General features: G+C 34.5%; 1 protein-coding gene across 13 annotated transcripts in view; it reads left to right on the forward strand.

Annotated features, from left to right (window-relative positions):
* Positions 1–22,230, forward strand: part of LOC103533323 (sodium channel protein type 2 subunit alpha) — a 75,507-nt gene that overhangs the window by 24,777 nt on the left and 28,500 nt on the right. For 3 of the 13 annotated variants that reach the window (XM_030453828.1, XM_030453832.1, XM_030453837.1), the window contains exons 2-14: positions 55–173; positions 2,703–2,792; positions 4,513–4,641; positions 5,128–5,219; positions 6,287–6,559; positions 10,288–10,351; positions 10,920–11,061; positions 11,862–12,068; positions 13,227–13,514; positions 16,618–16,965; positions 17,996–18,128; positions 19,408–19,646; positions 20,493–20,666. In XM_030453828.1, the coding sequence (XP_030309688.1) occupies positions 55–173; positions 2,703–2,792; positions 4,513–4,641; positions 5,128–5,219; positions 6,287–6,559; positions 10,288–10,351; positions 10,920–11,061; positions 11,862–12,068; positions 13,227–13,514; positions 16,618–16,965; positions 17,996–18,128; positions 19,408–19,646; positions 20,493–20,666 (2,298 nt within the window). Of the gene's footprint in view, positions 1–54; positions 174–2,702; positions 2,793–4,512; positions 4,642–5,127; positions 5,220–5,315; positions 5,408–6,286; positions 6,560–10,287; positions 10,352–10,919; positions 11,062–11,861; positions 12,069–13,226; positions 13,515–16,617; positions 16,999–17,981; positions 18,129–19,407; positions 19,647–20,492; positions 20,667–22,230 lie in introns of all 13 variants that reach the window. The other 10 variants (XM_030453827.1, XM_030453831.1, XM_030453836.1 and 7 more) reach the window with 8 other exon arrangements.

Raw genomic sequence — 22,230 nt, forward strand, 5'->3', positions numbered from 1 at the left:
GTTTGTAACTTAATATCTTTTAAATGCTATTTTTCATTCTGTTTCTTTTTCCAGACCTTTATAGTATTGAACAAAGGGAAGGCAATATTCCGATTCAGTGCCACCTCTGCCCTGTACATGTTAACTCCATTCAATCCTCTTAGAAAAATAGCTATTAAGATTTTGGTACATTCATATCCTTTTGAAGTGGTTAGTCTAAAACTGTAGTGAATGAGATGTTAGTATTTAAATCATTCTCTGGCACATGTACCAGCATCAATATGATCTAGAGTCCCTTTTGTCTCTTCTGTTTCTGTCTTCTATTCTTTTTCCCTTGCTATATCTGTGTTCAAAGCTAGATCAGAATACAGCAATATTGGAAGCCAGATAACAAGTCATGATTCTTTACAATTTCTTCCTGTCTTTTTTCTCCCTCCACCTATTTTTCCATTTCTCTCATTTATCTTGTAATCATCACATCATTTTTTCCCCTCCTCCACATTTTTCATGAACTGCAGATATATTGCTCAAAACACTACCAGTTCTTCACTGACACTTTGTGTTAAAAATCTGATCTTTGACCCCAGGTATGTGCTTGCACAAGCATTTAATGAAAACATGGTTCCATTATTGCTTTTGGTGTTCTGATGCAGATCACTACAGCTGAAGGATAGGTTGATAGCACAGCTTAGGTTTCTTGGTTTATTATTCATTCTTGGTCCTATGTGTATCTTTCATGTCTGTTTTACTTCTTGGTCATTACTGTTTTATGTGCTTGTAATGCCATAGATATTTACTTTCAGTTTTCAAGTAGATCATGAGTTTTCCACGTTATAGGTAGAGCTTTGCAAAGCTAAGTGATCATAATGACTTATCTATTATTTTGCCTTTTTCACTGTTTTAACAACTGACTACAGTAGGCAGCTCACTGATCTGGTCCTAAATGCTGATCATATGAGCAATGAGGGCATTGACTTCAGCAGGTCTACTTACTTAAGGAACAAATAAAATCTTTGCACACATATTTTATGACTGACATAAACACACTTAGTTTTCTGTAGTATTACAAAGAGATAATGTACAATAAATGTACAATAATATACAATAAATCTTGATTATTTTTTTCAATCTTTATATATTGAGAGTCTGATAATTACAATGGTTGTTTTGTGTTGGATGTTGCTATCCATGTCTAGCCTACAAATTGCTTTGTAATCAATCATGACACTACATAGCCTATTTTGTATTTGCCTGGTATAGATGTCACTACAAGTAAGTATTTTTTAATTATATTACATTTCTCAGGATATTTTAGGGCATTATTCAATTACATGGAATAACAAAAGATCATGGGACTGGTCTGTTGGAGAAGAGCTGAGAATCACCCAATTCAAAAAGTTAATTTTTAAAATCATGGGAAGGTATAGTCTAGTTATTTCTTCACTGATGAAAGAATAGTGAGGATTTGCAACTCTAAGGGGGCATTTCATCAAAAAGGATTTTGAAAGCATAAGTAAAATACAGGCTTGTGAAACACTCTTAAAACACTTTTTTTTTTTTTAGTAACTGTTTTCTGCTCTTATAGATGAATTATATAGGGAGAAGCTAGACACTGAATAAATTATTTGAAATATACTTACTGAGCAGAAAATGGTAGGAATCATTGAATGTAATGCTGCTGTTTCTTGAGGGTACAGAATGCAGAAGCATTTACTGTAACTTGAAGTTGTTTTGTTGTTTTTTTTCATCGAAGTAGACATGCCAACAGAATATTGCAAGGGCAACCTCACATTGCATTCCCACCCCACTGAACTCAGATTGCTATTTAGGAGCACAGTTTGAACCTGCGTTTTAGTAACAAGAGCTAAAGCTTTTCTCAAAATCGAGCTTTTCCTCTTCCTAGTTTTAGGTAATGGTGCCATCATGTGGACATCTTGTGCATCATCTGTGTGGTTTTCAGTTCAGAGTCAGTATTTAATTTCTAAGAATGTCATTCTAAGGGTAAGGTTGTAGATCCTGAGCACTTCTGTTAAAATAAATGAAATTATTTATGATTTCTCTGTTCTGGAATTCTTTAGATTTCTTTGGGCATATCATGTGCCTTCCCCTCTACCAATGTTTGTATTACATGTATATAAAATACGTTTAAATACGTAAGTCAAATAGTGTAAATATAAAAAAACAATAGTAAAATTTTTTTTCTGTAAAATTTCCCTTTGCTCTCTCCTGATATGTGATAAATATCTTAACAATAAGCAATACAGATAAGTAAAAATATTGATACATGCCCAATTTTATCGTGAAACAAAAAAATCCTGAAGAGTATGTATTTTCCCCCATTTTGTGTGCATGGAGTTTATAAGATTTGCCTAGATCAGCTAAAAAGGATTTTTGTCTTACTCCACTCAATTAAAAGCTACTACTTCAAACCTTCACATTTTTATTCAAAAGAAAAAATAACTTAAATTCTTCTTAGCATTAAGGGTTGGAGTTTTTTACTACCTTTCAGATTTTCTAACTTTTTGTATGTAATTGTTCTCTTTTAAGAGCTATAAAGCAGTGACTTTTATAAAGCTTTAACATATTCAGGGCTTTTCCCTGAGTATTAGCAGAGCAGTAAAGGGATAAATAGCTCGTGATGGTGGAAATCTGCCAAAGCAGCATGTTATTTGATATTCTTTTATGAGATTTTTCTGGCTTACATTCCTTAACTCTTAACCTACATTATTCAGCATGCTAATCATGTGCACTATTTTGACCAACTGTGTATTTATGACCATGAGTAACCCTCCAGACTGGACAAAGAATGTAGAGTAAGTTAAATGGATTTTCTTTGATTAATATACAGTAATCGGAAATAGAGTGCTTCAAATTATTTTATAAGCTGGCATCCACTGGCAACAATGCTTTGTTGGCATATCCTTTGAACAACTTTTCTAAGGCTTGTTTCTTCTGTGTTTTACAACACTTCCCTTATTGCAAGTTGTTCAGTGTCCTCCATCCTTTGCAGTGGTAGATGGGGAATGTAAGAAGAGAAGCATCTTATGACCATACAAAAAAGTGGATCCTAAATATTTTCCACTGTGTTCTATGTCACATCTGTGCAAAACGTGGGGAAATAAACTTATTCATCCCAATTGCAGCAACTGTTAAAGGAATTGTCTAATGGATGGCTGTGTTCAACATGGTGCAGCTTTTTTACCAAAGGCAATTTAATAGTGGAAAGCCGGTATGGAAAATAAGTTATTAAAAATATATATAAGTGGCTGGATAATCATCCCCTAGGGAAAGAAACAGACCAATGTGATTTTGACTGCTTGGTGGCCATATATAGTCGCTGCATATAAGGTGACAGTTCCAAGGCTGTAGACAACAGTGTGAAGCACTGCTCTTCATATGGCTTAATTTTTCCATCAGCATTTTATGCTTCTGCTTCTTTATTCCCAGCTGCTTTGGATGATATGTACCTGTTCAGTATCAGTAATAAAAAGTGAAATTTTAAGGATGTTAAAGTCAGTAGAAGCTTTCTCATTTTGGGTTCAGTATGAACATACATGTATTCAGGTTGTCTAGCATACAGTAAATATTTATGGGTAAATATAGGTAGCTTCAATATTTCTTCATGTCATTAAATTGTGCCATTTAGATACTTAACAGAAGTCATCCTAATCTGTTGAGTAAGGTTGTGCAGGAAAGGAATATTTAGTTAATTTATCTGAAAAAATTCACATTGGAAGATTGGTTTCAGGTGTAATCAAGCTTGAAGAACAGTTCAAGCTTTTTAGGCAGAGTAATTTGAATTCTTTTCCATTAAAGATATAAATGAAAGTTAATTTCAAGGTGGCATAACTTGGAGATGACAATTTGAAATTAATGTCAGAATTAAAACATTAGTACTTTTTACATTTCAACCATATTTTAAAGTCAAAATTAGTAGATGAACTGTGTTGGCCTCTGTAAATATTTTTAGTTGCTCTTGCACAGGATTTTGCATCTGAAAAACACTTGTTTCTCTCCAGTACTATGCCGGTCTTGCTGAAGGTGAATTACTGGATGCATAAATATAACATTACTGGATACATATTGTAACAAAGTCAATGAGGATTGACAGGAGTGGCATATTGCCAGCTCATGGTACTTAGGCATTTTGCTGCATAAAAATAACACAGAAGAAAGAAATTTTTAGTCTGAAAACTTTAAATCCTAACAATATCTATTTGTTTTGTTATAACATGGATGCAGATGTGACATAAATATTCACCAATGAAGTAACCAGGAATTTTGCAACTGTCTCATTGGTATAGATTATAGAATTTGAACTTAAGCATTTGGTTGTAATGTAGTATTTTACTAAGTATTTGATTCTTCCTCTCTTACAGTATTCATTCTGCAAATGTTTAAAGTTGGTTGTAATTTCTATTAAATTCTTATGCCACTTGAATAGAAGAAAATGAGAAGAAAGCAACTAGAGAGGATAAGAAATAAAGATAACGTGTGTGTTTCTATCAACTCTGTCTTGCATATTTTCCTCAGATACACATTCACTGGAATTTATACCTTTGAATCACTTATTAAAATTCTTGCAAGGGGCTTCTGTTTAGAAGACTTTACATTTCTTCGAGACCCATGGAACTGGCTTGATTTCACTGTCATTACATTTGCGTAAGTTGTCTTTTTTCTTTTTTAAAAAAAAAACAAACCCTTTCTGATACCATGAAATTAGGGACTAAAAATTGCCTCACATTTTGTCAGCCAGAACATTTGGAGCCTGGAATTCCTGTGGTTTCAATATGTTTCTTCTACTTCTTTTAAACATTTTAATATTTCTAACTAAGCATGTGCTGCAGATGCCAGCATGGTGTGCCAGCCCATAAGGATTAGGAATGCCATCAGATTGAACTGTTCACATCCTGTCTCCTTTCTGCATACCAGAATTAAAGGAATCTGTTTCACTTCCTACTATAAGATGACCAAATTAGGTTTCAACCCTCAAGTCAATGTGGTTTATTTTGATAAAAATTTTATGGAGAGAAGCAAATTTATAACACAGGCAAAATACAGTGAACAGTGAAGAGGTCTTGATCAAAGACCCAAGCAAATAGAATAAAATCTGCCTCAATTCTGAGTAACTGTGATTTAATTCTACAGGTATGTAACAGAATTTGTAAACCTAGGCAATGTTTCAGCTCTTCGAACTTTCAGAGTATTGAGAGCTTTGAAAACTATTTCTGTAATCCCAGGTAAGAAGTAGTTGGTGTAAGGTGTTAGGCCCCTTGTAGCTCCAACTGTTATTTGTGTGCTGTCATTGTGTTTGTGTGTGAACTCCCCTATTACAGATATGTGACAGAGTTTGTGGACCTGGGCAATGTCTCAGCGTTGAGAACATTCAGAGTTCTCCGAGCTTTGAAAACAATTTCAGTCATTCCAGGTGAGAGCTAGGTTAAACACTGAGGCTGACTTTTGTTCCACAAAGGCTCTACTCACATTTTCAAAGCATAAACTTTGTTTGCTACACATTTAACAAAATAAAAAAGCAGGAATCAAGACACGTAATTTTATTTAAATTGATTCTTGCTTTTCTAATATTAGTTATATTTTCATTTCAAAAAAATCAGCCTTTGAGTTTAACAAATTCTTGCATGAGATATTTGCAGTTAACAGCCTGATTTGCATCTTATGACATCAAGCTTTTCTTTACATCTTTTAAATATATGTTAATTTTAAGCTTTCATACTGATGCAAACTTTATCATTTATTGCAGGCACTTGATATATAGTAACAATTCAGTTTAAAGTAATGTATAAGAAATTAAACTCTAAAGTATAGCATGGGCCATGCATGGGGTTTTGTTTTAAAGATGTCTTTCTTCTCCAAACCATCACCCCTCTTACATTGTGAGCAGATTATCATGTGGATATTATTCAAATATGTACTTATAATGTATTTATAATGGGTTTACTAATGCAAAATACTCTTTAAAAGGTTCATATAAGAAAGGTTTGGGCAAGAAGCATCAGCAAAAGCAAGTGCTTTTCTATATAGGTTTGAGATACAGCATGAATAATGAGATCACTTTTTTGGTATAAATAATGTGTTTGGTATCTTCTACTTTTTATTCATGTACACTGTAAGCATAAACTTAGAGCTTTTCATTCATCTTCACAAGTAACAAGGCTTTTCACAAAAAATGTACCACAAACATGAGACTTAGTTGTAATTTTGCATGAAATATTTATCTTGTCAGGGTAAAGCACAAATTTTTGTATGTTTATTTTAACATCAAAATAAAAATATTTTGTCTTTGCAGGCTTGAAGACTATTGTAGGAGCCCTAATTCAGTCAGTGAAGAAGCTCTCGGATGTAATGATCCTGACTGTGTTTTGTCTGAGTGTATTTGCACTAATAGGGCTGCAGCTGTTCATGGGCAACTTGAGGAATAAATGCCTGCAGTGGCCTCCAGACAATTCTACTTTTGAAACAACTGTTATTTCCTACTTTAATAGCTCTATAGGTGAAAATGGTACATTTATTAATACAACAATGACAACATTTAACTGGGATGAGTACATCGAAGACAAAAGTAAGAGTTAACTATATCATTGACTGCATTGATTTTCTGAAGTGTTTTTAAATGGATACAAAAGCATCAGTATCTTTTATTGCAAATAAAATGCCGTAATCTGACCAAGACACATAAAAGCACTCATTTTATGTAGTAAGTAAAAGAACAGTCATAAGGTAGTTTAACATATTCATAATGTTGTGCTGGGCACCAAAGTATCTTTTTACCTTTTACTGAATATAACTGTCTGAGTTAAGTCTACATTTTAGCAGAAAGCAGAAATTTTAATGCTAGCTTCAAGCCTCCTGAAGTAGTGTGACAATTGTTATATGGGATCTGAAATTGTATAGCTACATTAGGGCAAAATAATACCCAATATCGTAAATCTACACTTAATCATCTGTTAGCTCATGAATCCTGCCATAGCATGTAAATGCAATTGCATTATTTCTTTCAGGACTTGGCAGGTGTCTATGTGCCGTACTCCCTTTCAAAATACAGACGTGCTTTTCTTCCAATACTAGTAATTCATTCTATGCTTCATATTCTAGCAAAATAAGAACTAGATTACATTGTGTACCTTTAAGTATGTAGAAAATGTAGAAATGATCATTTTGATTTTCCTCATAATGCAGTATTTTCACTGCTTTAGTTGATTTATATCACTACTATATCACTACTTAACAAAAATAGTTTTAAAATTCAGAGAACCACTATGTGCATACCTGTAATAGATTACTCTTCTTTGTTTCATAGAGGTAAATAGCTTCAGTCTTTCCTATTTAATTTAGTGTATTTAGGGCTTAACTTTGTAGTTAGATATAATCTTAGGGGTTTTTAATAAAGTTTATATATATGTTATAGCTGATACCTGTATCACTGGAAGTTAGGAAGCCTCAGTTTAACAACTAAATGCTTTTGGAACCAAGTCTCAATGCCTATAATCTTAAAACATACTTGTTGTCTCAGCATGCTTGTAGTACCATAGAAATGTCTTCTTGGTGATTTTGTATGATAACCTATTCTTACAAACATCTGAAAAAACAGATTCCCTTCCATTCCCCTTGTGCTGTTTCCAGTACTACAACACACAAATATATTTTTATTTTCTAAATATTTAACCTAAATATTCATAATTTCACACTGAATATATTACTTCTTCTCCTGTAGACTTAGAAATAATAGACTGCTTTGTATTAGTTTTTATTGAATCATAGAATCATTTTGGTTGGAAAAGACCTTTAAGACCATGAAGTCCATCCATTAACCCAACACTGCCAAGTCCACCACTAAACCACGTCCCTGAGCAGCACATCTTCATGTCTGTTAAGTACCTGCAGGGATGGTAACCCCATGACTTTCCTGGGCAGCTTGTTCCAGTGCTTGAAAACCCTTTTGGTGAATAATTTTTTTCTTAATATCCAGTCTAAAATTCCCTTGGCACAAACTGAGGTGGTTTCATCTTTTTCTATTGCTTTTTACTTGGTACAAGAGACCAATGCACATTTCACTTGGCACTTCCTGTACATATTGTAAAATTTATTTGCTTTTTCTTGGACTCTCTCCAATTACTCTGGGATTTTCTTTGTTTGTTTGGGTATTTTGTTTTGGGATTTGTTTGTTTTGGTTTTTTTAATCAGATGCTCAAATCTGGAACTTACTCTTCTAATAAAGGTGCAAACTCGAAATAATGACCTTATGCACCACATAGGCAATATTCCTAATAACACATCTCAAAATTACATTTTTCTTATATGAACACAACATTGTTGCTTCACAGTCAACTTGCAGTTCATGACTGTTGCTGTGTATTTTTGTACAGCAGTGGCTGTGATCAAATCCTGTCTATTTTGCATTTTACATATTTCATTTTGATATGTCAGTTGTTGTATCTTCCACTTTTTTTTCCTAAAATAAATCCAATTGATTTTGGAGCAGCTTGTCAGTTTGTAAAGTTCATTCTAAATTTCAATCATCTTGTCCCCTAGCTTGATGTCTTCAGAATACTCAGAGCATTTTTTTATTATTATTATTTCATGTCTTGAATCAGTACTAAAACTTGTAATGAAAATCATGGATAGCCCAGATCCCTGGAGCATCTTCAGAAAGATGCCCTTGTGAAGTGACATTGGGCCACTGGCAGCTGCTCTCTGAGAATCGTTTTTCTAGTATTTTGTTAGGATCCCACCCAGAACATATCTCTGTTAATTGCGTATGAAACTGTCATAGAATCATAGAATCATAGAATTGGCTGGGTTGGAAGGGACCTCAGAGATCATCGAGTCCAACCCTTTTACCACCATTGCGGTTGCTAGACCATGGCACTGAGTGCCACATCCAGTCTCTTTTTAAATTGTACCAGTGACTGTTGTCCTGTTATTAAGCTGGCAGGAGGCAGGAAGAGTTTTATGTATGGCATATTGTTTATTAACTCATATTGATTGTTTTCATTAATTTTTCATTATAATCTTTGTATTGGAAAATGTATTAATTATATGTTTTCCAAAATAGTGGCCTGAGAGTTGAGCTGACTGAATAGTTTAACTGGAATCTGTGCTTACCAGAGAAGAAACTGTACCATATAAGAATATGAATTAGGCCAACAGACAATTTTGAAAATCCGCCCTAGTCCCTATCTTCATCTTTAAATTTATTAAGTAGGGGTTTTATGTCCTGTGGGGCATGACTATGTGAGCAGTGGCATGTCTGAAAATTCACTGTTTTCATATCTGCTATCTGCCAGTTGACTGCAGATGCATAAATTATGCACAGGATCTCTCTCTTCGAAATTAACAGATTTTATGCTGTCTCTATCATATACCAGTGGTGACAAAGTAGAAACAGTCAATAGGAACTGGTTGCAGTTCCCTGCTTGTCTATTTAGCTTTAGCCCTGAGTTGGTTCATGCCAGATAAGCTAGTCCAGCCAGCTGGCAGTGAATCTCAAGGAACCATCTGCTTCCTGAGAACAGCCAGAACATACCTAATTTTGGCAACTTTAGCTTAATATGCCATCTGACCCAAAAATCTCCACTAGAAATTCCCATTTTACCAGAAGAAACCCAAACTAGGAATAGATGGCAAACTGCTTTTCCCTTTCTGCCTCAAAGCAGAGCAAAGTAAATAAAAGAATGTGCTGAGGCTTTTGACTTTCATCTCAAGTTATATTTTACCTCATTTTCATAGTCAGCCTGTTAACAAAATTCATATATATACCTGAAGTGCATAAGATCCAGTTATCAACTTTTTCCACATGTATTGTACTTTCATGCTGCAAAAATTCAGTACTTTCCCAAGAAATATTTGGAAAAAATAGTATTTAATAGACATAAATTAGTAACACCACATGGTATATATAAAAATGTATGAACAACAGCAAGGAATCATCCTCATACTTAGTCTTGCTTTCTTGGTATTTCTTCACTCATTTGCTGATATACAGAAGTTGGTAATACACCCATTGTATGCTATTTATTTGGGTAGGGTAGTGAGATTTAGCTGTTTAACTTTCTGTTTTCTAAAGGAAGACCAAGTTCAAAACTCTACAGAAGATCATTTTCTTGTCAAACCAGTATTTTCCATGCTTCTTTCATTCCTAATCACTATATATTGCAGTTAAACTGCTCGTTAGCTCTGCTTATTTCTTTAAAGAGTAAAAGTCTATACCATTGTTCAGTTTCCATTAGGTATAAATTATGCCTTTCTCATTACCTTTTTCTTTTATTTCTTTTTTTAAAAAAACAACAGATCATTTTTACTTCTTGGAAGGACAAAATGATGCTCTCCTGTGTGGCAATAGCTCAGATGCTGGGTAAGAAAGCAATCATAATTTTTCAATATGCATCAAGAAAAAAAATAATTAGCTACTTAGAATAGCTCAGGTGGTCAACTTTAATATCAACTATACTGTAGATTTGCAAATTACTAATATTTGAAATTGAAGCTATAATTAAATATACCCATCTGTGTGATTTTGACTGTACACAAGCACTTTCTGCAGCATCTTAGGCTAATTTTGTAAAGGTAGCCACATGAATGCTATGTGCATAAATGCTACTGACAGCTTGCTGGCAGCTGTTTATCATCAGCCATGCCACTTGACATTCTCTTGTCCTGGTGAAAGTGTATTTGTATGACAAATTGTGGGGAAGGGTAGATAACTATTAGTTGTATTATTAAAACATTGAAATATCATTAGGAAATGGAATTAAAAATTGAAAACCAGTGAGATATCTATTTTTATCTTAGAGTTGTAGAATAAAATTTTATTTATTCATAATTTCTTTAGCAACTGGTACTTGTGAACAATTTTGTTATTTACTGTAGCATTTCATAATTTAGAGTAGTTATTAAAAATAGCATTTCCTCTTCTTTTGTAGTCAATGTCCAGAAGGATATATATGTGTGAAAGCTGGTAGAAACCCCAACTATGGCTACACAAGTTTTGATACATTCAGTTGGGCATTCTTGTCACTGTTTCGATTGATGACTCAGGACTTTTGGGAGAATCTTTACCAGCTGGTGAGGACTTATTAAAATAAACAGCACCATCACCAATACCATTACTGCATAGTACTTGCGTAGTTATTTTTCATTCATGTGTCCCTAAAGGCCTTTGGGACAGAATTCATCTGTTATTTCTAATATGTAAAGGGGCCTTGTTCATTATTTAGGTTCCCACGTGCTACTCAAATATTTTTAAGAAATAGCTGCTGTTTTATGAAGGTAGCTAAGCATTACTGTTTATTTTAACATGAGTAAATGTATTTAGTTTGTTAAAACTTCTTCCCCAAACATGCTGTAAATATATGCTAGTTAAAGTGATTTGCAGTATAGTATAAATATGTTTTCTTTGAAAAGGTTATGTCTTGTCTCTGAACTACACATACCCTTAACCTGACAGCAATGTTGTGCAGCATGACACATGTAAACTGCACTGTCTTTGTGGCATTGTAGTTTGAGACTGATGAGACAAGAAGGTAAGATGCAGGTTAGTGGCCTCAGTACTGCTAGATTTAAATGCTGTAATATAGACATACAGTGGGGCAAGAACTGCTGCCACACATTCTCACTTCTAGAAGTTCTGAAGTATTCAGACTGCAGAATCTTGTTTACCTTGAGCATAGTAGTAACAAAACTTTTTTTTTTTGCATATATAGCCAGGAAATAGTGCTCTTTGTTTATGAAAAAAGTAATTAAATAATCTTGTGCTAACATAAAGTAATCATAATGTACTTCTAGATTATAACACAAATGCTACCATATTATGTAACAGTACTTAAAAGTCTGCTAAAAATGTGTATTTTCTCTTTTTTCTCCAGACACTGCGTGCTGCTGGGAAAACATACATGATATTTTTTGTTTTGGTAATTTTCTTGGGTTCTTTCTACCTGATTAACTTAATCCTAGCTGTGGTTGCCATGGCTTATGAAGAACAGAATCAAGCAACCATGGAAGAAGCAGAACAGAAAGAAGCAGAATTTCAGCAAATGCTGGAACAATTGAAAAAACAACAGGAAGAAGCTCAGGTATCCCTATAAAGTAAAATTTCTTCCTCCATTCATGATTGCAATCAGACGCTTTATGTCCACATATAGCAATACTTTTACTCCCTACTTCTAACAGTTACTTCCTACTGTATAAATTCCTGAATTTTGCAAATTATCTTTAATGTTTCCTCTTGCCCTTTTCTAATGGCTTGAGTAAACCTGTTATTTTGTGAAAAAATTATAACCAATAAGCTGAAGTACTGGATTTTAAAATTGGATGTGGAAATTAACTTTTTACTAACTTTGTTGAAAATAAAAAAACCAAAAAAATGTCCCAGGAACTCTTATTTAAGTAGCAAAAACAAAGATATTGTAGGTGCTGTGGGAGAAATACTTATCTTCAGCAACATTTGGCTTTTTTTACTCCTTCTCCAGCTCTCACAGCAGAAATCCCATAGTGTTCCAGTTTTAAAGAAAACTGGAAAAAGGAGAGAAACTGGACAAAATGCTTCTGTGGTACATATGTTACAATTGTATACTGCTTTGAAATTCCTTTTCATTTTTTGAAGACTCTGAAATCTTTAATACCATAATTGATAACATCTGGTTGGCATGCGGCCACATAGAGCATGTAAGTGCATGACTAAAGCTGGCAACAGGGTTTTTTGGTTTGGTCATTCAGTTGGTTTGGGGGGTTTATTTTCACAACTTGTAAATCAACGTTAATCATATGCTCAAAAAATGTCTGAAATTTCAAATATCAACAGGTCACTAATAGCCTGCTGTTTAACTGAACTCTCTTATTATCATTTGCAAAACTGAGGTAAACAATGTTGCGTGAGATCTTTAATAAATTAGAGAGAATTAAAAATCTGGCAAAACTGTAAAAAATTTTGTTCCCTGTTAATAGGGATTGTTGCTGTTCTTTTAGCCTCAATTCCTTACTTCTGTATAGTATTCCAGATGAAAAATTCATTGCAACATATTGCTTCATTCTAAACCAGATACTTGTTAATGTAGTCCTCTGACAGCACATTTTTCCCTTGGGTAAACTGTTATAATATGCTGGGTACTATGAAGTGGGTTCAGTGCTTTTATTTCATAGTCATTATTTTTTAAACGAATGGCAATAAATTTAAAATAGTGAGTGGTTTGTGTTTGTACAAATGTAAATTGCACATGTGCTTCTACACACAGGCAGCAGCAGCTGCAGCAGCTGACTCAAGAGATTATAGTGGAGCAGGTGGAATAGGTGGATTCTCAGAAAGTTCGTCTGAGGCATCAAAACTGAGCTCTAAGAGTGCCAAAGAGAGGAGGAACAGAAGAAAGAAGAAAAAGCAAAAAGAGCAGTCTGAAGGGGAGGAGAAGGATGGGGAAGAATTTCACAAATCTGGATCAGAGGACAGCATCAAAAGGAAAGGTTTCCGATTTTCCATTGAGGGAAATAGGCTGACATATGAAAAGAGATTCTCTTCTCCACACCAGGTAACATAGTGTTATCACCTCTTAAACACCTTTTTTTTGTGTACTTACCATGTAAACTAAGTCCTATAAAGCAGTTTGGTCAATTTTCAAGACACCACAGATTCTTTATTATCTTAAATCAAAGTATACAGCCATGCTAATACTTACAGCCAAAGATGAAACTAAAGAAATTTGAGAGATTTGGTATTTTATTCTGATTTTTTGTGAAAAATCAATAGAATGTGTGTTAATTAAACTTAGCTGTATTTCAAATTTCTTAATGAAAATGGACCTATCTGCCTATCGAGATGGATGTTATTCAGCATGATCAGTGGCTTCAAAAATTGATGCACACATACAGTTATTTCATGTTTTAAATCAGAAAAGTACTAACTTTAGGTTACAAAAAACCCAGTAGAAGTTGCATAAAAGTTCATGTGAAGTTAAAAAAATTAACTGATGTGAGGCCATTAATTGTGTTATCTTGAAGAAGGCAGAAATATCTGTGGCAATGTGTCCTTGCATGTGTTCTCTTACATTGCAACACCAGTGACTCAGAGTGCCATCTGCATCTCCCATCCAGACATTTCATTTGATAGTTTTATTATCCCTTCGACAGCTCCTCTTCATTTGCCCACCTCCAGCTCTCCCCTCAACACTTGAAATCCAGATCTGAAACCCTGTATCCTTTTTCTTCCCCTTTGTGTGTCTCAATATGCTTCCTTTTATCCCTACCTTCTCTATTCTCCCTGTTCTTCATGACTTGCTTCCTTCCCTTTTAATACTTTTCTATTAGTGTCTCTGAAAAGCCTGTTTCATCCCTGAATAGATCATGGTCATACATATTCTCTTCATGTACCACTTTCTCCAGCTCCCATTCTCAAAGAAGCTCGGACCTCTTCATCTAATATTTTCTTCTGGTCCTCCTTAGACCAGACTGTGGTGGTGTATAATGTTTCTAGCTTCCTATTTCTGCCCAGTTAACCCTCCTTTCTAACATATTTCCTTTTTAAATAATACTTCATCCGTCCCCACACAGGGACACCCTTGTTCTACCACCATTTTATGTTGTTAATTGTCTAACTCATCCCCATAAGACTTCATCACTGAATTTAGTTCATGATTCATTCCATTCCTTATAAAAATTTTGACACATATATCCATCAACTTCATGTTAAAGACCCATCTGATCCCTTGGGTGTATACTGTTGCTTGTGTCTTCATTCAAATTGCACCCTTACTCAACTGCAGCTCAGTTCATCACATCTTGTAAGAAGTGAAGCATTCCCCATACAGCTTGCTTCTCTTACCTTTTCATCTCCAAGTCCATGTGCAGATGTTTACTATGACACTCTAGCAATCCCCTCCTCTCTGGTTTTCCAGCCCTAGTTCCTTTCACTCTGGATTCGAGCCACTAAACAGAAATTCCACTCACCACTTTTTAATAACATTTTCTTAGACAAAATTCAGGTTTTTATATCATCTTTGACATTTTCCTTGACATTTCACTAGCCTTCAATATAACTGATGATTATGTTCTTCTTGAAAACCTTATTCTTCCTAACATTCATGATGTCATCTCCCAGTTCTCCTGGTTTAGTGTTTCTTTAGAATTTTAGAAGACCCTGTTACCCTCTGACAGCTTTCTAAGAGGTGTCCAAAAGGCCTTTTACTAGATCCCTCTCCTTTCTATTTTTATTTTTTTAAAAACCTCTACTCTGGACCCACAGCTGTGAATTGTTTTTAGCTTGGACTTCTTTTTGAGCCCCAGTTACTGCTGTATTCATCAAGAATGTTGTTGCAAAGAGCACTAACGCATGTCATTGCTTTTACCTAATCTGCTTGTAAACTTACCTACCTAAAGGTATATTTTTAATACCATAAAACATATCGTGCCTAAAGTTCTTTCCAACCCACCTTGTCTACTTACAGTAAACAAGTAAAGCCCCAGCTTTGACTGACCCATGCCAGCATCCTTAGCCTCATGTTAAGTTTTCAAACTAGTTTCTTTGAGCTTTCTATGGTATGCTGCCCCTCATGGTTGGAAGAAGCTCCCATGAATTTCCACAGAACACTTCATTGCTCTCTTCAAATCCCTCTTTAAAACTCTCTTTTACCATGCTGCCTACAGAAAGATTGACAGGGAAGTGACTTCAGGTGAGCTAAGACCACTGTTTCTCACACCCATCAATTTTGCCTCATTGTATTCCCTCGCTTTTGTATCCATTTGTTGTGTTACATTTAGATGATAGGTTGTTCCCAGAGTACCTTTTTGTTCTGCATTATACAGTGACTAGAACAATAGGGATTAGGTCCATAAAGATAAGTTGCAGAAGAGAAACAAAGATGCTGCTTTGTTATATATCATCTTTGCCGTCCATAGAGGTCTTGGATGAAATTAGGTGGTAATGCTAATTAATCAAGGCAAAAGAATCACTGCTATTAATTAATAACATGTATATTTATTTGCAAGATCAGAGCACTATTTTTACTCTGATCCTGAAAATATCTTCTTATAGCAGAGTATTTCTCCCCATGAGGAAACTGGTGAAGGTTATTGAGGTTGTTTATACAAAATTAGAGGTATATCTTTGCATGTCCAGGATAGCTAAGGCTTTAAAAAAAAAGAAATAAAAAACTTATTGTAGCTGACTTCACTAGAATCTGAAAAAATATTAATATTTTTAAACAAGGTAGTATTTGGGATAAACTTATATGTGCAGACCAAGTCCCAGGAAATTTGTCTAAAACCTTACTTACTAAGCCTGTCAGATCTGGAGTAAATAGTGTCTAGATGTGCTTATTCAGTTTATAATCAGCTGATAATGAAACAGGCAGAATGGCAGATGAAACAATTCTGTCAAGCAGTTTCTTTTCCTCTTATTAAACCAATTGATTTCATAAACCCAAAGTAGTAAAATAACCAGTCTTTGTCTGTCACTTATGTGGTCTTTGTTTACAATGCAAAACGGAGTGTATGGGGGGCGGGGGGCTGTTTACCAGCTCATTTATTTGTGATGATCTTACCCTTTAAGACATACTAACACTGTGTTTTTTCCCTTATATGAAAAAAATACATTTTAAAGATTTTCATCTGATAATCATTGTTTTTATTTGCCTGCAGTCTTTGCTGAGCATTCGTGGCTCCCTGTTTTCCCCAAGACGCAATAGCAGAACAAGTCTTTTCAGCTTCAGAGGTCGAGCAAAAGATGTAGGATCAGAGAATGACTTTGCTGATGATGAGCACAGCACTTTTGAAGACAATGAGAGCAGAAGAGATTCTCTCTTTGTTCCTCATAGACACGGTGAACGGCGCAACAGTAACATTAGTCAGGCCAGTAGGTCTTCCAGGATAGTACCTGCGCTTCCAGCAAACGGGAAGATGCACAGCACTGTGGATTGCAATGGAGTCGTTTCATTAGTTGGTGGGCCGCCAGCTCTGATGTCACCTACTGGACAGCTTCTGCCAGAGGTGATGATTGATAAAGCAGCCACTGCTAGCAATGTAAGGAAGTCTGCAATAGCTCAGGCATGATGTCCTCTCCCTGTATGATCAGCTACTTGTCTGTACAAAACCAAGTTACTTGGGAATTATTTCCTTTCTGGGCAAGCTGTGAATGCTCCTTTCATATATTCCAGTTATAAGCTAAAGGAGAAATCAAAAATACATGTTAATTTCTGTGAATTAATAGAATAATATAGTAAACCATTGAATACATTTATTATGTGTAGTCTTATACCCACTGAATTATTATGCTAACTGAAGACAACTGGAAGATTCTATATTCGTATATCAGACAGGATATCAAAATGTAGAATCATTATATATTAATTATATTTATTTACTGGAATGTATTAAATGGGTGTTTCACTTAACAATGACCATATATGAAAATTTTTGTATAACACAGATAGTACAGCTTATGTGGATTGTGATACTGTTTCTGTCCCACAGTTCATATTTCCAGGTTGTGTTTTGTTTGGGTTTTTTTGAGATGCCAACATTATTAAATATTTTCCTTTTATCTTGTTTGAGAACATGTGCTAGTAAATTGATAATTTATTCTAAATCGTTATCTTAAAAAAATGCACTTACTTTTTGTGCTTTTACTGCTAGCTGTGTGGGCTTTTGGGCTTTGCATATTCATGTTTAGAAACAGAGTTCACTGCCTAAGTTGGAAGGTCACGGCAGAGCTCATTGACAAGCATTGTGGAACTTTGTATAGTCTAAGGGCTGTTTATAGTCTAAAATACTTTTTAGCGTCTCAGCCCCATTTCAGCAAAATACTTAAATATTTATTTTTAAATACAAGAGCAGTCCTATTGATGTATTTGGCTATTTGTTATATACAAAGTTAAGCATACATTAGCCTGTTGCAAAACTATGATGTAAATGGAGTGTGATGCAGAGTGGTTTAGACCATTATACTTCTATAATAATTTAGTGTTATTCTTTTGAAATGAGCAATCAATAGTCTATTTTATCAGTGTTTTATTTTCAGGGCACTACTACAGAAACTGACGTAAGAAAGAGACGATCGAGTTCTTACCATGTTCCCATGGACTACCTGACAGATCCTAGTGCAAGGCAAAGAGCAATGAGTATAGCCAGCATGCTTACAAACACAATGGAAGGTATGCAACACCATTTCTTGAAATGAAAGTGCCATAAAGTGTTACTAAAATATGGTACACTAAGTAGTAGTGGTGGTTTAAGTTTCAGCCTGAAAGGTACAGGCAAGTTGACATTTTTAGATAGAGGTAGTATTTTTTTATTTTTTTATTTTTTTTAAAGGACTGATATATTTGGAAAAGCAGTCATGCTTTCAGTATGCTAATAGGTTTGAGGTAAAAGCAGGGAACTTCCAAGGTAAATGCAAGCAGAAAAATATTGATCAATGCAGTCTTTCCCTACAGAAGTTATGGTTTGGGGTAAAAGCTCTTTTTAAATTATTAAAATGCCAATACTTCTTGCAGCAGAAAAATAACAATCTCCATCTAACAACTCACAAGACATAAAATTTCACAAAGGAAGGATTATGTTGTGCTTTCTTTAAGGCAAAGAATCTGAATCATGGAATTAAGCAACTGCTTCTTATAAAGGGCAAAATATTACTTTGAGGCTTAAAGGACAATACCCAAAATAATAAATTGGAAAGTAAAAATGAGCACTTTTCCACTTGTGGACCATATTGCTGTCCAAATAGTTCTCAGATTTCAGGCTTGTTCTAAATGTTTGTCTTTCATGAGGAAAAATTTAAATATTTAATTAATTCTGTGTATAGAATTATAGAATGGTTTGGGTTGGAAGTGACCTTAAAGGTCATCTAGTTCCAACCCCCTTGCCATGAAGAGGGACACCTCCCACTAGACCAGATTGCTCAAGCCCCATGCTGTAGACCCCAGAGCTGAACACACTGTTCCAGGTGGAGTCTCAGGAGAGCAGAGTGGGAGAATACCTGCCTTATTCCTGCTGGCCATGCTTACTTTGATGAAGCCTAGGATGAGATTGGCTTTCTGGGCTGTGAGCAAGCATTGCTGGCTCAAATGCAGTATTTCATCCACCAAGTCTTTCTCTGCAAGATGCTTTCAATCCACTCACTTGCCAGCCTCTCTGCCAGATTTCTAGGACAAATTTCTATTTTGCATCCTTTGTAGGATTTGCTTGTGAATGGTTATTTTATCTACAGAATATTTAGAGTTCTTTTTACATCAAATTTAAACCATAATGGGATAGATCATTTTTAATTGCAATTTCTTTTAATGACAGTAGCCTTGATTTCGAAAGGTCCATAGTATCAACACAGTTTATCAACAGTATCTTGGAAAACAGCATTTAAGCCTCAAGGAAATACACAGGTGATTCTGAAATGGAAAGATATGTTTCAAATGTTCTTTTCAATTTTCTCTCTAGAACTGGAAGAATCCAGGCAGAAATGCCCACCATGTTGGTATAAATTTGCTAACACTTGCTTGATTTGGGACTGCTGTACTCCTTGGCTGAAAGTCAAACATATTGTAAATTTGATTGTGATGGACCCATTTGTTGATTTGGCCATTACTATCTGCATTGTCCTAAACACCCTGTTCATGGCCATGGAGCACTATCCAATGACGGAACAGTTTAGTGGTGTACTTTCAGTTGGAAACCTTGTAAGTCTTTCATAAGGTAACATGTATGTCAAATGCATTTTGAAAGAAAATATTGACTAGATATGTATAGGCTTGGTATGGTCAAATTTAAATTTAAGCTGTACTGAGTCCCTCTTTGTTGAAATTTGTGGATTTTTGTTGCTCTTGCTTTATGGAGACAAAGTAATATTTGTTGAGTCAAGGTGCATTTGGATTTTTTAAAACTTTAGGAATTTATCTAATATTTTTCTTTGTATACATACTTACAAATCATAAAACTTTTCAGTTCTATTCTCAGACCTGTTTCAGGCCTAACTAGCACCTTCTGAGGTTCTAGGTATTCAAGGAATAGTAGAGGAGAAAGATCTGGTAAACATGGCAGATGTGGAATGGTGCATGCAGGGAATGGTGAAATGGCACGACAGTGCCTTCTGCAGGTCATCCTGAAGCAGAATAGTTCTGCTCAACTTTCAGTATAATTCTTTTTCATAATAAAATACTTGTTCCTCTCAAGAAGAAAAAAGATATCCTAAGAGCAAATATGAGGTCTAAGGAGGAAAAACTGAGCATTAAAATCAGAAGGGATTTTAAGTATTTATGCATGCATATTAGCAGGCTAGATAAAAAAACACATTCTTATGATTTCTTCTTTGAAAACTAAATATTGTGATGCATATGTAAGCTTTAAATCTGAATTTGATTCTTAACCCCAGTGTGTGACGATATAGAAACAGTATTAAGTTTTATGCTGGATTGCTTGCTAAAGATATAACTTAACAAAAGTTAGTTAAAAGTTAGATCCTGTTAGTATTAATTTTTTAGTATGTTCTCATTTAACTGGAATAAGAAACTGCATTTTACTTGCAGGTGTTTACTGGAATTTTCACAGCAGAAATGTTTCTCAAGATAATTGCCATGGATCCTTATTATTATTTCCAAGAGGGCTGGAATATTTTTGATGGTTTTATTGTGAGTCTTAGTTTAATGGAGCTTGGCCTTGCAAATGTAGAAGGATTATCTGTCCTTCGATCATTCCGATTGGTAAATATACTAAATAAAATAAGTTTCTATGTTATATTTTTGTATTTGTCTTTGTATGTTGTGCATTTTTCATTTGTACATGATTAATTTGGCTAAGATAGATCTTTTCTTAAGAACTGATAAAAATACTAAATTGTGTACCCACTAAATGGTATACATCTATTATGTCAATTTTGCTTTATGCATTATCTTTATAACATCTATTTCTTCTTCAAGGCAATGTCAGCATCAGTTCCACTCTTGCAGTGATTGTGCTTCAAGGATTAACTTTTTCAGAAGTAGTATCTCTTAGAGTCTTCTTCTCCATAGTCAAGGGACTAAAAATTGTAAGAGACACAGACCCTAACTACCTGAGGTAGTAATCTGTAAATAATGGATTAGTTAATAAAAGCTTATTGATGGCTTTAACTGGTAAACTTCCATTACCAGTTTGCTTGCAGGGTTAGTTTTATAAGCAAGTAGTGAGATTTTTCTTTCTATAGGGATTTTTCATTGCTACCAGCCTCCCCATTACCATCCTCTACAAGAGCACATCTACTGTCTAGCAGCTTTTCTGCTTGAAAGTCCCTACAGTATATCACTCTGTTATTAAATATCTCTGTTGTGAATAAGAACTATAAAAACGTTGGTCCTGCTGAAGGCCAGGCTACTGTGCAAATTGATTTTCAAATCGTCTCTTAAAAAGACCTTCACAGAGACATGAAACTAGAGTTCCAAATCATCAGGCTCAACTTTGATCTTAAATTAAAAAAAATTTTAAAATAACTTTAAATAAAAGTTAAACTTCTTTTAAGAAAAGAAGGTGTTTAAATTTGTCTATTTGCTGATTCTCTATATAGCATTATATTGTAATTTGCCTAAAGTCTAATAACTGTCTGAACTGATTGTTCTCTCAATGACAGAATTCTGTTTTTAACTTTGCATCTGTGTATTTCATAAATCTCACCCCATGAAAAAATAGGTTTAGATTCTGTCTAGTGTTGTCCTCTTTCAATTTTCTGAAACACTTGCTCAGTCTTTCAAAGTAATGTCCTTTTTTTTTTTGGCCTTTTTCAAATTGTACCTAAATGTAACACTCTTCTTTGTCTGTTTTTATCAGTCCTGTATTACAAACTGTGAGATACATTATGTTTATTATAAATAACAGAAAAAGTATTGTTAGAGATACTTTCAAGTAACTTGAATGCCTGTCATTAACAACTCTAGCTTCCTTCTCTTTCTAGGAAAGCCACTTCTTCCATCTCTCATCCAGTTAAGAAGAAAAATATCTGGAAGTGTCTGTACACTTAACAATCCTGTAAAATTGATCATGCTTCAAATGTGCTCGTTTATTTTTAATAATATTCTCTTAGAATTAACTATAGGAGAAAGACTGTTTTGTACAACTTATTTGTAAATATCTAAAGTCACCAGAAGAAGGAAAGTCTGAACTGGAGGTAGTGTGATAATTGAAATAAGCACAGAGGCAGTATTTTTGGCTTCTTATGACTTGAATCAGGGCTTGAGACTGCTGTTATCTAGTATTGTACAAAGAACTGAAGACATGAATCTTGTAACTTAAGTT

The sequence above is a fragment of the Calypte anna genome, chromosome 7 (assembly GCF_003957555.1).
Source record: "Calypte anna isolate BGI_N300 chromosome 7, bCalAnn1_v1.p, whole genome shotgun sequence".
NCBI lineage: Eukaryota > Metazoa > Chordata > Aves > Apodiformes > Trochilidae > Calypte > Calypte anna.